The sequence below is a fragment of the Gopherus evgoodei genome, chromosome 11 (genome assembly GCF_007399415.2).
Source record: "Gopherus evgoodei ecotype Sinaloan lineage chromosome 11, rGopEvg1_v1.p, whole genome shotgun sequence".
In the NCBI taxonomy this organism is placed as follows: domain Eukaryota; kingdom Metazoa; phylum Chordata; order Testudines; family Testudinidae; genus Gopherus; species Gopherus evgoodei.
Window position 1 is genome coordinate 47096020 of NC_044332.1, and position 15111 is coordinate 47111130.

Genomic DNA, 15111 nt, shown 5'->3' on the forward strand with positions numbered 1-15111 from the left:
ATATTAATATTTATCATGATAGGTTATTGGTATAAAACATCAGTATACCTGCAATTTCTTCTAAAGAATTAGCTCTCATGTCCAGTAGAACTGTACCATTCAGGATACAACTTCTCAACTCAAACAAGCTATGAAGTGACAGAGTGGCAACGTATGGTTTGCTCCATCTCTCTCCACCATCCTCTACATCTTCTTCAAACTTCAACCATCTATGCAAACAAACAGCTTAGTAAGCCTTTTGTATATAGGAAATGAAAAGTGAGTAATTTTCATGCATATTCAATGGACACTATCAAATATTTTGTTTGATTTTATTTTACTCTCTGTTGTTTGGAGGATACATGAGAACATCCCCCCTGCCCAGCAATTTTGTCCCTTACCATTTGTTGAACATTTATTTCATCCTGAGAGTTGAAGGGGAAAGCAGATACAAAATAACACAACATGTTTTGTTTTGTGCAACTTTGGATAATGTCCTGTTATGGCTAAAACTGCTGTGTGTGTTAGAATCATTGATACTGTGTCAGAAAAACTGGGAATGTGGAGTGGTAAAGAATTGCTACAGAATCAATATAAATCCTAGAAAAAAGTAAACTTGGGAAAAAAAAATCCCTCATGTAGAGCAATACTGACACTCAACAGTACAGATCTCCACCAGTTGAGCTAATGAAGTAACTGATAGCAACAGCAGGCTGTTATACTCTACATAGCCCAGGCACTAGAGAGGGATGAGACACATGCTTTGTCAGTAGATTCACGACTACTTGCTGGCAGCAGATGAATGCAGGAACTCAAGACTCCTGGGTTCATTTCCAAGTTTTGGAACAGAGTGTGCTCTACTGGTTATATACTCTTTTGCCTATGTCCCCCACCAAACTTGTCTCTGCTCCCCCTTCCTGTATGTCCTGCCCCAGCCCCACTTTGTTCCATCCCCCAACAACACCCCCCCCCACACACACACAGACCAGCTCCTGCTCCTGCTCCTACCTTCCACCCTCTTCTCCTATCCAACTCTCCCAGGTCCTGCCCACCACCACCTCTGGTTCTATCCACCACCCATCGCCTCGGCTCCTGCCCCCTCTCTTTCTTCTGCTATCCAACTCTCCCAACTCATGCCTCCCTCCCTCTCTGGTCCTTCACAACTCCATTCCCTGGCTCCTGCTGTCCTCTCCCTCTGCACCTATATGTCCCCAACCTCCTCCTCTCCCTCTGCTCCTATCCAACTCCCCACTTCCACTGGCCACCTCATCCCAGATCTTGCAACCCATTCATCTCCTCCCTCCCACACCTCACTTCTCACACTTCCCCCTCTATATTTCAGTCAACTCACTCCATCTTTCTCCTCTATGCTGCCTGGTCACCAGCAAAGCACAGGAAACAGTCTCCCTGCATGCAGTTACTGTATACGTTGTCACATTGGCTCACATCAGCCAATAGCAGCATTTGCAGAGAAAGTCCTGCTCAGCCCCCTGCACCTTCAGGCTGGACCATGCCAAGTACAGAGGAAATATTCACAGAACTTAACTTCTAAACTTCAACAAGTCTCTACTGAGCATATGCAAGGTGAGATTTTTCAAAGGCTTAACACTTGGCCAAATTTGAGTGGATTTCCACATGGATGGCAAAAGTTACAACTTTGACACAACTACTGCCCCGGGCCAAATTTAAACTACCTTGCTCAAAAGAATAGAGGTACTAGAGCTTCTCAGTGAAATGACTAAGAAATTTTTTTAACATGGGCAAAAATGTTTCCTGTAATTTCATTTCTAAACAGACACCTAGTGTGGGACATTTCAGTCAGAGTGATTAGAGCCTGGGAAAGTTATAAGAAACTGAAAATATGGAAAGCATTAGGCAACACTATCAGCTCTGCCTATAAGAATAAAGTTTGGACAGGAGACAAGAAACTAGTAAACACTTTAGGGAAAAAAAAGTCTGAGACTGCTACACTAGCTCTCTCCAAAACACTCTGTAGCCATCTAATGAAAACTTTAATTGCACATCTGCATTTTTTTAACAGAGAGAGATGAGATAAACAGTCAAATTCTCTGCTGGTTTCACTGTAACTACTTCAGTGGAGTGACACCAGAAGAAAATATGACCCAAATTCTCCCCGTATCACATGACATTCTATTTTGTCATTAATCTTATAAATAAGAGCCCTATTTCCCCACTACCTTACACCTTGTATATAGACACAGACAAGAGCTCAAATTGGGGAGTGGGGAATGAGAGGACTGAGAGAGGCAGATCCTTGCTGCACCTCTTCCAAAAGAAGACAGCTCTTTGCAAAACAAATTCTTTGTGAGGACCAACCCGCTCTAAAATGTTTTAAGAGTTTCCTGTGAAAAAGTTATTATGCAAGGCATTCCTTTAACCAAACAAAACTGTTTTTTGGTATCAGGATTCCCTGTGCTATCACTTGACTCCTGATTGAGGTGAGATTAACAAAGCATGCAGTTCTCAAATGTTTGCATTAGTATATTCCACTGCAACACTATAAAGGGAGATTGGTTCTGAAGTTTAATGGAATAAAACCTGAAAAAGGAAACAGGCTATTTAATTTCATTTTCAAAATGTAATCTGTGGGTGAAATTCATCCTTGAATAGATGGGGCTAATTCAAGGCTTGCATCCTATTTAATTCCCACTTAAACCTGTAATCACTTGAATGCTTCATGAGTCTTGGGCTGACTCTATCACGAGTCTGTAGCTGGCTGAATTTCACCCACAGAAGTTATTCAGAAAATGAAACTGCCTGTTTTGTGTTTCAGGTGTCACTCAGTTAAGCTTCAGATACAATCTTGGGGAAACCTGAAGTTAATTAGCTACTCCTGCTAGCTAGTGCTTTACTTGTAGAAGCACCATCTGAAGGCAAGACACTATGTTTTGGAGGAAACTGAGTGTTTCCTTCAACACTCAGGCTTGGCTACACTCACACTTTACAGCGCTGCAACTGGGGTGTGAAAAAACACCCCCCTGAGCGCTGCAAGATACAGCGCTGTAAAGCGTCAGTGTAATCACGCTACACCCGTAAGGGATGTGGTTTACATGCAGCGCTGGGAGAGCTCTCTCCCAGCGCTACCGCTCTGACTACACTCACACTTCAAAGCGCTGCCGTTTGAAATTCCAAATGTAGCCATACCCGGAGTAGGCAATGTTAATTTCCATATTCTATCAGCCATGCGGTGGTGGTTTTCTACTGATTTTTTTTCTGCACCTAAGTATCACTACTATTTTCTGAGACACAACCCACAGGCATCTATAGTATTCCAGGCTTTTGGTCTTCTGAGACACCTTTTCAAAATTCAGTTCCAAACTCCCTTAAGGCCTAAACGGGACATGAAACAAAAACAGCATATACACAGAACATGATGTGAACTGAGTACACTCCTTGGTATGTTTTTTCCTGACTATGCCCTGGGCTGTTCAGCTCTACATTTTCTGATCAAGGAATGGGCAGATGGGTAGTATTTGATGTTCTCTATAATGAACATTGACTTGATAAAGCAGGCTTGGTGACATAGCACCAAACACCCCCCACACTAAAATACCAATATTAACTATTGTTTGTCATTATAAATTTGATGGATTCTATGACTTTACAATTAGCGATTGGTCACACATGATTATATCAAGGTACAGTTGACACTTTATTTCACAACAGAATATTGTGTTAAGATTTCATTTTCAACTTGCAATTATTGCTTTTCTAAATTAGTCCAAAGCAATGGTTTTTATACAGGTGTACTTTTTCCACACAAAATTACACCAACTGAATCAAACACTGTCAGGAAAAATCATATGATGTGGTAGAACTTGATGTGAAAACTGTAATATTCCACATTCTGTGGGATTGGCCAAACTCCTCATAATATATTTGAGATCAGATTTAGCATTCTATACTGCGTGTTCAATCACATTCTGGTTTCTTTTGCTTTCAGAATATCTCATGAAAACTAGTTTGAACTTTGTATCTTTTATAACTAGTCTGCAATTTAGGAAGACCTGCATCTTTGCATTGGTCCTTCTCATTATATATATAATGACATAAAATATTTCAGATTATATCTCATCTCTCTTAGAATCTTCTTTTGTAAATCAGTATCTCTCTGTAGTGATGTATCCAAAAATAAACTCAATAGCCTAGGCACAGTTACATCAGCACTGTATAAGAAGAGACTTTTACCTCCCTACTCTATGAAGTGGTGCCTCTGTGTTTACAGCTCAAAAACGCACTGACCTTATTTGCTGGCCAGATACTCTTTCTAACCTGTTGTCCAGGACACTTTTAACATTACTGCTTTCCAGGATTCTTCTTCCTCTTCAATATTAGCATTTCATGCGGTTTATTTCTGATGTGTTAGTTTGCATTTTAACAAACTGAGGCTCAGTTTATTTTCCATCCATGTTTCTAATTTCCTTAGGTCCTTTTGCATTATTACTTTGTCTTCATTTTTGGGTGTCCCCAACTCCTCCTAACATAGTAGTGTCTGCATGTAAACATGATTTTTAATCCATTTTCTAGATCAACATATTAAATAAGAATAATCCTAACACCGAGCCTTGAGATGCCTTAATAGACATGCCTTAATAGACTGAAGTACTTGTGGCACCTTAGAGACTAACACATTTATTTCAGCATAAGCTTTCGTGAAATCTTTTTTTTTTTTTTTCCTCTTCCTGCTGCTGATAGCTCATCTCAATTGATTGGCCTCTTACAGTTGGTATGGGTACTTTCACCTTTTCATGTTCTCTGTAGTATAAATATCTTCGGTCTGTGTGTTCCATTCTATGCATCCGAAGAAGTGAGCTGTAGCCCACAAAAGCTTATGCTGAAATAAATTTGTTAGTCTCTAAGGTGCCACAAGTACTCATGTTCTTTTTGCGGATACAAACTAACACGGCTGCTACTCTAAAACCTGTTAATAGACACTGTCTCATTATCCTATGTGTATGGTTTTTCAGCAGTTTTCTGTATATGTCAGTGATCATATCCAAGTCAATCTGAATTCTTTCTAACAGTAAGATTCCCACCTTTCTGCTTTTAGTTCTAAAAATATTTGTATGAAAACTATCTTTATTTCTTAAGATTTCTTCTTGCACTACCAGTTTATGGTTCTGATGCATGCTACAGTAGCCATGCTCTGAGTGGAGTGTTCCATCTCTTCTAAGAAATGCTTCCTGGACTGGTTTTCTTCTCTATATTTTGAGTTAGATACACTACCTCATGTAATGCTTGTTAACCACGTCAGGAGATTATTACTTGAAACAAGGAATGAGCATCAGTAACAGAAACTCTAAAATGAACAAAGACCTAATCTTTATGCAAATATATTTGGTGAGCTTTTTAAAAAAAAAGAAAAAGGAAAAGGAATAATAGCCCAGAGTTGGGTCTTTATCAAACCCCTGACTTTATCTCCAAACTTCAGGAACATAAAAGGTTTAGAAATTCTAACCAAGGCCTGGATCCAAGTTTTCCCATTCTTTTATAGTGGGCTGAATAAAAACAGAAATACAAATTTTGGAGTATTCAAAATCCATGCTCAGTTTTTGCAGCTTGACCCTTTCTTTAGCCATGGGAGGTGGGTGGGGAAGAAATGTATGACCTCTCCTCCAGGCAGGATTGACTAATAAAATAAAATAAAATACTTCAACTGTTTCTCCAATGGTGACAATCTGTTATAGAACCAAAGTGCTAACGGGACTGTCCAACTTTTTTTTAAAAAACAGTCACTGTTTTTTAAATGTATCAGGTATTTTGTACATAGTATAACATGAAATAGAGCATATGAACACTTTGTAGTATTCTTTGCCATAACTTTTCAGTACAAATTATCAGGCTTATGGGTCCTGTTGTGTCTCCCCAAGTATTTATCACTTGCAACCTGCTTGACTAGCACAGACATCAGAATCCTACAAATTGTACCTGTTTTAACATGAACTTTTTGCCAATTTTAATTTGGAAATGAACCAAAGTAAACAAACTGCTCAGAGAAAAACCAGAAGTGACAAAGGGAGACAAGTTGCGTCACCTCATGTCTTTGGAAGGAAGTGCAGATCATTTGGAAAAAGTGGGGTTTTATTTCGCCCTATCAGCGATTATTGGTTGGCATACATGTCATATAACCAATGCTCCTGTTAGCTACTTATCTCTCAAAACTATGGATGGGAAAACTGATTTCAATATAACAACAGAGATCATAATTTTCATCAGAAATTAGGCTTAATCACTTCTGAAGATCTAAAACAAATTGGCTAACTTCTTACTGCAGTGGTTTATTATATTCCGGTCAGTTCAGAAGCAGAAGTGCTTTCATGAGACAGGATGTTCTCCTGAGATTTCAGCTACAAATAGGCAGACTAAAGGGATCTGAATAAGACTCAGATAAGCACTCAAATTTGGGATGACTTTTCGAGGTTCAACCATGGGAAATCTAAACCACTGTCCCACTCAGCAATGCAAAAGGCTGGTTCGATAGACTTGAACTTCAATAGCATTTATCAATCGAGTGCATACAATTCTGACAGAGCAACATGCTGTTTCACTACTGTGTATGTATTATAAGTCTCACTACTATCTCCAGGTTTGTTTCTTTATGTGTGTGTAACACTGACAGATCCTGGTCATCAGCAGGCAGAACTGAACCTGGGACCTTTGAAACTTAGCGCATGAGCCTCTACTGCATGAGCTAAAAGCCACATAGTCCTTACCTAAGGCTGCAGCAGACTCATTAATCTCTAAGTGGTCTTGGCCCCACTAGAAAGGATAAAACACCACATCCAGGAGATGTGTGGGTTACATGCTTCTCCTAGCTGAGGAAGTGAACTTCAGAGACTTCCCAGTTGATAGCCTGGACGAGCCCCCACTTGTAATGCTGACAGACCTCGGTGGGCGGGATTAAACTGGGGACCTCTGGAGCTAAATGTATGAGCTTCCACTGCATGGGCTAAAAGCCATATGATTATTAGCTAAGGCTGCAGCAGACTCATTAATCTCTAAGTGGCCTCGATGCTACTAGAGGGGACAGAACCCACATCCAGGAGGTATGTGGGTTACAAGTGCACTAAGTACTTTTATAGGACATATAAATCAAGCATTCTGTACACAATAATACAGCCGGGTCATCTATGCAAATTATTCTATTAGTAACATTGAATGTCATTTACCAAAAGGACACATTTCTTCCTCCTTATCATCATTAAAGTGGCAAAATGGGTCACTTTAGGGCTGACACAGGAGATTCCTGCTTTCACGAAATGTTCACAAATGTTCTGATTACTTTAAGACGTTTTAATTCCTGTATATGTTTGATTTCTAAATAATAGCTCATAATTATTGTTGCCATGTGGCCTGTTGCAAAAAAGAAATAATCCAATTATTTATGTTTAATAATATAGTTAAATGGCTAGTATACCAAACCATTATTAACCATAAAAAATGTTCTGTATGAATAATATTTTATTGATGGGCTCATTAGGATTGGAATCTGCCTTTGAGATAACACAACTGAGCCTCTGCCACTTTAACTCCTCCACTGCAGCTTGCTAACTCCTTTCCCTCTGTTCAGATAAATCTGTCCTGTTTTTCCTAGAGATGTTGAGCTTCAGCCAAATCTTACCCACACTACTCTACAATAGCTGCTACCATTTTGACTAACTAAGCAGCAAATGTCTCAATTAATCTTACACAGCTTGCACACAACATTTATAAAAGGTTCCAGAATAATGACTGTGCATGCAAGCTCCATCAAATGGAATTGTAGAAGGGTCAAGCCATATTGCACCAGAGATTCACCACACCTCTTCTTGGTAAAATGCATATGTAACTATCTGATGCCTTGTTCTGTGCTCATTAAGGTCAATAGTGAAACTGCCATGGAGTTTGATGGGAGCTGGACTGGGCTCTTGGTGTTCCTTTTCTGGCAACTGATTACTGTATCAAAGTGGGAATGTTCATAATGTTTTCACTGAATACTGTGTGGGTGCCTCAGCTTCCCCTATGCATTTCTTAATTATCTAGGTGATGGGATAAGGGTGTGTGATTGTTGCAGAGCCCAAGAGGGCCAGTGTGATGGTGTCTGCACAGAGAATGGCCGACACCCTGTTTCCTGGCAACTGATGGCTTGGGCCCCTCCTCTGCAAAGGTGCCAACTGAAGGTGTTGGAGAACAAAGGGATCAGGTGACCTCCTGGCCAGGGAAAGAGACAAAGGCCAGAGTTGGGGCTGGAGAGTTTCAGTTTGGAGGGGGCTGGGGAAACAGAGGGAGCCCCAGGGCTGGGGTCTAAGCTCTCTGCTCCCCAAGTTGGACCTGACTGAGGGGGTCCTGAGCCCCAGGGCTGGAGTCTAAGCTCCCTGTTCCCAAAGACAGACCTGACTGAGGGGGTCCTGTTGTCTGTACCTACAAGCTCTGTTTTGGACTGTGTTCCTGCCATCTAACAAACCTTCTGTTTTACTGGCTGGCTGAGAGCCATGGTGAATCACAGGAAGTGGGGGGTGCAGGGCCCTGACTCCCCCACACTCTGTGACAATTACACAATAACTCTGTTAGCTGGTCTGTAAAGTACCTAGCAAACAATAAATACACAATAACTCAAGTTTATAAAAAGATATTCTAAAACGATTACATTGACACCAGAGTCAAAAATCCAACAGTAACACTGGGCATTCTTACGCCATTCCTTTGTGGCAATATTACAAAGGGAACTCACACACACATACACACCCCTCTACAACCACAGAAGTCCCTAATTACACTGGAACCAATAAAATTTTGCTGTTGCAAGGGTGAGGAACCAGCACCTCCCTGCGGCTCCTCACATCATTTGTACCCTATGCCCTTTGCATGCCATGGAGCTTAGCTATGCCCAGTATTCAGGGGGGTGAGGGTAAGCTGAGGAGGGAATAGAGGGGTTGGAGAATTTGCCACTATGCAAATCCACTAGTCATCCGTACGAGCAGGGAGAGAGCAGGAGCTTCAAGAGCTACCGCAAGCACTGCAGATACAGCAACAGGCGTTCCCTGACTTAGAATCATAGCATATCAGGGTTGGAAGGGACCTCAGAAGGTCATCTAGTCCAACTCCCTGCTCAAAGCAGGACCAATCCTCCTCTTCCTGACTCCTACCAGGTAATGAGTCCTAGTGTACAGAGCACTAGACTGGGACTTGGCAGAACCGGATTCTATTCCTGATTCTGCCACTGACCTGTTGTGTGACTGTAGGCAAGTCACTTCCTCTCTCTGTGCCTGATTCCCCATCTGTAAAATGCGAATGACAATACTGACTTCCCTTGCAAAGAGCTTCGAGATCTGCTGATGAAAAGTGCTCTATATATTAATTTTACTATTACAACTACGGTTGTCTCCTGAACAAAACCTACTTACTGGAACTGAATGCTGGATCAAGGATTTACTCTAAAAGCCTATTGTTCCAGGATAAGTGATGTATTCAGTAATATATAATACCTACTCCACTTCATTACACTTATTAGTTTACTAGTGTATATGTACAATACAAAATGGGCTTTCTTATCTACTTTGAAGAGGAAGGAGGACAATTAAAACAGACATACGATAGACCAAGTTAAATGGATGTTTCTTTTATTTCAGCTATTTATTTGGAATTCTGTCTTGATTATAAGCTTGTTAAATGAAAATCAGAATAATTTCTAAGAAACATACTTCTGTAATGCTTCCCAGAAACCATTCCTACTTCACTTCCCCGCTGAAACATTCTGTAACTATGAACAGAATTGATTTTTTTTCTTCAAGATATAAACCATCTTTAATTAGTATGAGTAAAATGAAGATCATTCCCCAGGCCTTTTAAAAAAAAGATAAATTATATTTTCTTTCTTTGACTGTGAGTATGAATATTTTAGGACTCACCGATCATCAATTTTGTGGTGTAATCTACTGGAGTCCATGGAAAAAAGCATATGCATAGATTGTGGATGCCCCCTGCATGGACACATAATGGAGGAGATGGGCACAAGGAACCTGTTTTTCTGTGCCTCACTGACCTTACACAATTGCAGTGAGGTCACAGGGACTATTGACTGCTCTTGGCCCCTAGGAACACCACCACTTGGGTATTTCCCCCACAGATAGACTCCTCGGTTGGTCTATTCAGCCAAATCTACAGCCTCTTTGATCCACCAGGGCCATATTGAACCCACAGATCTGCTCTGATATCTCTGGGCACTCTGGCACCTTCCATGAACACTAAACAAATCAATGGCAGTTGTTTAAAGGAAGAGGGTGCAGCGATTCCAAGGAGAAAAATGGTAAGACCCAAAATCCAGACTTGTTGGAAATGTAATGCCCCATTGAAACGAGGTATAAAGTGACTTCCACACTTAGAGAAGCCTGAGGAAGAAAAACAAGCAGTTATGTAATTGATATTCAATGTTAATGTCTTTCAGCAGAGAAACAATCTGGGCAGGCATTCTTTCCACATTTTAATTCTGCAGAAGTGAAATGATCTAACATTGAATATTCAAAGTCTCCAGAGCATCTGCTCATTAAAGATTGGTCTCTGTGAATATTTGAGTTTATCTTAAGCTTAATTTGGCTATGGTAATGTTATTCCCTCTTTCCTGTGATCTTTTAATAAAGAGGCCAATTCATGGATTTCTCAAGGATACATTCCCGGTTGTGTAAGTTTAAAAATACATGTAAAAATGATGGTCTAAAATATAAATAAAAGAGTCTACTTAACTACTAGAAGTAATATTTTTTTTTGTTTACATCAGTTCTTTCATTCAATTTTCATTCTGACCTATATATGTTAAATCCAAATGAAAACATCTGGGCCTTAAGGAATGACAGATACTGTGGCAATACTAGTTATACAAGGATTTAAATGATTTTTTTGTTTGTTTGTTTTGTTTTTTTGTTTAAGCTTTGTACTGAAAATCTGTTCCTGGGCCTGCCACAGCTTTGAAATGTCTCACCACACTTTCAGTGACCATCAGTTACTGAGAAAACCACCGGAAATACTTACCTTGCTGTCTCTCTCCATTCAGCATCCTCTCCTTCACGGCAGCAAATCTCATCAAGTTCAGTAAAGAGGTCATGAGGAATGTGTTCCTCATCATCATCCTCTGTTCCAAGAATAAACTGCACCCTTTGTGATGGGGTGTCTGGGGAGGAAACACAGAGACTGTGATTGGACCAAATTACTAATGTGCATTTTTTTCAGCAAGGATTAAATGCAAAATGATTTTACATTAGTGGGAACAGTCATTTATATGCCTTCAGTAAGCAAATGACTGGAATTTCATGAGATTATTCAGCTGTCTGTTATACAGATAATTAACCTTCACAAACAAGCATTGTAATACATAAAATAATCACACATCTTATCAGTTCAGTCATGCTTTAACTCATGCTCTATGAACTGTAGAGCGCACAGCACTTTACTATTAAGTTCTTTTTATTCAGTCTAAATTACCTTTATTCTAATTAAATAAATATATCCAAAACAGACAAACACATTTTTCACAATGTGAAGTATATAGATACTTACAAATGCAGTTTAATTATGTCTCACCGAGCCTAACAGGGTAAAATAAAGCACAGGTACCGCTAAGTGTCAGACAAGCTAACTACTGTGGCCTGATTTTTAATGTACAAATTTAACTCAGTTCACAAATTCGGGGTACTACATTTGCATTCATTTTTTCCATTAAACTTATATTGATAGGTCCTAAAAGAAAATACCCTCCATGAATTTCAAATCTCTCACTATTCACTGACATAAATTGTCCTGCTGGACCTGCCTAAATAGGTAGAAACAATATATATAGCGAGACAGACAAACAGCCTGGCTAGAATAGTAAGAATAATTGGTGCCATTCCAACAGTTCTTTTCTTATCTATTCTTGACTTCCTCATTTCTTATCCTCTCTTCCTGCTCTCCTCCCTTCACACCACCTTTCCCCTTCTTTCTTTTCCCCTCTGATCCTCTCCTCACTGCCCAATTAGCAGCTACATTGTCTCAGAGACAGACTGCTCTTCCCTTATGACTGGTGCTTTGAAATATGAGAGAAAACTCCGGCAGCCATAGTGCACTTGACTTAAGTCATAGTGTGCTTGTTTGCATACTACAGTTTTATTGGCTCAAATGTTGTAACAATCTTAAAACCTATTTTTAATAAAATCCAAATCTCAAATCATACAACTGTGGATGGCATCCAGTATCTCCAGAAATGTATAGTTACTGTTTCTGACAACGTACTTCACAGCTGAAAGAACAACCCAGAATCCTTTGTGAGTGCCTTTAAGAGCCATGCTGCTAGTCAACTGAGAAATGGAGTAGCAGACATGCTGCTGCATAGGTGCTGGAACTAGGGATGCTGGGGTTGCTGCCATACCCCCTGGCTTGAAGTGGTTTCCATTATATGCAGGGTTAGCACTCTCGCTATACAAATTGTTCCAGCATCCCTGCCTTGCTGTGCCTGGGGTGCAGTCTGACTGAAATGTTACTTTACCACTTTATTCTAGGGTTAAGCAACACTAGCTTTCTCAGTCTGCTCTCACATCCTGTGAAAGTTTAGTCTTTCTGATAAGGTAGCACTTAACCTCAGAGCACAGAGAGCAAAGTGCTGATCAGAGGTGCTGAAGGAGTCTAGTGGTGTGGTAGGCTGAATTCAGCTATAGAGATACCCACTTCTGTGGCACCAATCCCAAAGCTACCAAACAGAGTAGCAACACTTGTGACATTTTTCACCAGTGAGAACGTCGCCATTTCCAAAGGGTGTATATTCCAAGAGCAGAGTGAGCAGGTGCGAGGGGGAGGCAGGAGCCTAGCCTTCACAAGCTGGTGGAAGCTGTTGAGGGAGCAAGGGGCAGCTCAGGAAAGTCAGAGTGAAAGATAGGGAGAGTCTGCGAGAGCTAGGGTCTGGGAGACTATGGGGAGTGGGATGGGAAAACTGAAGGGTGCAAAATTGTTTTTTGTGGGGATCTTTCAAGATCTGGAGCAACCTCCTCCATTCTGCCCCTTCTCCTCGTTTTCATTTTCTCTTTCTTCTTTCAGCCCCTGCCTTCCTATTCTGCATCTCTAGCCATTCTCTGACCCTGCATGTCCCTGATCTTGTGCCCATCCTTCCAGTCCCAGTCTCTGTCCCCATCTTACACTCCCATTCTCCATCACACCTTTTAAGCCTCCTCATCTTCCTTGCTGGTAGGCCACTGGAGCAGCCTCCTCTTAATTGTTTCATGTGGGCTACTCTCAGGTGGAAGAGAGACAGCAGTAGAGGTGAGGCAGGTTGGCTGCCCCCAAGTCTTCTGCCTAACAACCCACAAGATCCAGGAAGGTAAAGCTGTGGGGGAATCCTTGCAACTCTGCTGGATGCAAGTCATATGACAGCTGGCAACCCTAAGTCTCTCCCCTCCTCTCTTTGAGAAAGGCTCTCTCCAGAATTAGGAACCCTGTGGGTCCCATTGGGAGGAGAGGACATGCCTACTGTTATGTTTTGATGCATCCCAGAACAGCAATCCCAAATCAAAGAAAATCAAAGCATGACATGCAAGTAGGTGGTCAATTAAAACATGTAATTACCACAAACTTGTTAAGTCAGCAACAGTCTGAACAAAAATCATAACAGTCCAAATGGCAGGTATGTAACAGCAGGCCCTGGGTAACTGCACACACCCAGTGCTATGTGTGTACACACACAGGCATGCAAACAACAACACTGAGTTTAGGAAGCAGGAAACCAACATGAAGAGGGAGCAGGAAGCAATAAGCAGGAAGGCGACACACAAGTTATCACAATTCCTTTGAGTGTGTGTTGATAGGAAGCTGGGCCAGGAGAAGGGGGAAGTCCATTAATACATCATTTTCTGACCAGCCCCATAGAGACTCCCAAGAGAAGATAATATAGTCCAGTGGTTCTCAAACTTATTTGATTGTGCCCCCCTTCTTTGTGTCTGTAGTAGTTTACGCCTCCCCACCTCCCCGGTCTGGATGCCTGGTCAGCAGCTGCTGATTTTCTGCCAGCCAATTCTGAAGATAGAGTGGAGAATGGTGGCTGCTGGTTGGATGCCCAACTCTGAAGGCAGAGTCATCACCAGCAGCAGTGCAGAAGTATTTTACCACCTTTACTTTCTCCACTGCTGCTGGTGGTGGTGCTGTCTTCAGATCTGGGTGCCCAATGAGCAGCCGCTACTCTACCGTCTGAATGTGCACAGTACTCTTCCCGCCCCCCGAAAGCTTCTCACACACTTCCCCCACACAGAATACATTCCAAACCCCCTGCACCGCAGTTTGAGAAGCTCTGATATGGTCCTAACCTTTAAGCCAATGAAGCTGCACTGCCAGGGAGCATAAGAGTGGGGGGAAATATTCATGATGAGCCTGACCTATTTCTAATCCCTGGGAATCCAGGGGCTTTGTGGGCTGGGTCTGAATGCTATCTGGGGAAGGGGAGATGATGCGCAGGGAACTCTGTGAGGTACTCTTTGGAGTTTTCTTCTCTTCTAACCCCTGCCACTTGGCTAACTCTTTTCCTTTGCATGTGGAAAACTGTTGTTGCATGTGGTAAGCTCCCTTCACTACTGTAACCATGAATATAAAGAAGGCAGAATTTACTTTCTGTAAATTGTCATATATTGTACAGCACATTTGTGTTGTAGTGTACTAAACAGCAAATTCAGCAAATGAAACGAAGCATTAAAAATAGCTCATTTCTGTGAAATCCATATACAAAGTGTGATGAAAATCCTCCATAGGACTTATGTTTAGCACATGGTCGAATCAAAAAATTGCTGCCAAATGTACTTCTGAGTTATTTGTAGCTCTGTGTTTTGGTTAGCAGAAATTGTCAGCTACATTATTCAGCAAATGCATTGTGCTATACCTGTATTTATTTGTGACCATTTTCACTTTTATTAAACACAGCTTTGGAGAGCCAGGAAAATCCAGAAGGGGCACTCAAAGTTTGTGCCAGTGGGTATGCTACTGACATCTTGCCAGGACCGAGTGGGCAATCCCTACTTTGCAGGTAAATATTAAACTCTAAAATTAATCCACAGAATTGTAATGGTACAATCCTTGACACAGGAACGCAGAATTTGGTTTTGGTTTGTTTATGTTTGAGTTCACTAG

General features: G+C 41.2%; 1 protein-coding gene across 4 annotated transcripts in view; it reads right to left on the bottom strand.

The window, feature by feature from the left end:
- Nucleotides 1-15111, bottom strand: part of SLC4A10 (solute carrier family 4 member 10) — a 247848-nt gene that overhangs the window by 90818 nt on the left and 141919 nt on the right. For all 4 annotated transcript variants that reach the window (XM_030580419.1, XM_030580417.1, XM_030580416.1 and 1 more), the window contains exons 4-5: nucleotides 11005-11143; nucleotides 49-209 (exon numbers count right to left, since the gene is read on the bottom strand). In XM_030580419.1, the coding sequence (XP_030436279.1) occupies nucleotides 49-209; nucleotides 11005-11143 (300 nt within the window). The remainder of the gene's footprint in view (nucleotides 1-48; nucleotides 210-11004; nucleotides 11144-15111) is intronic.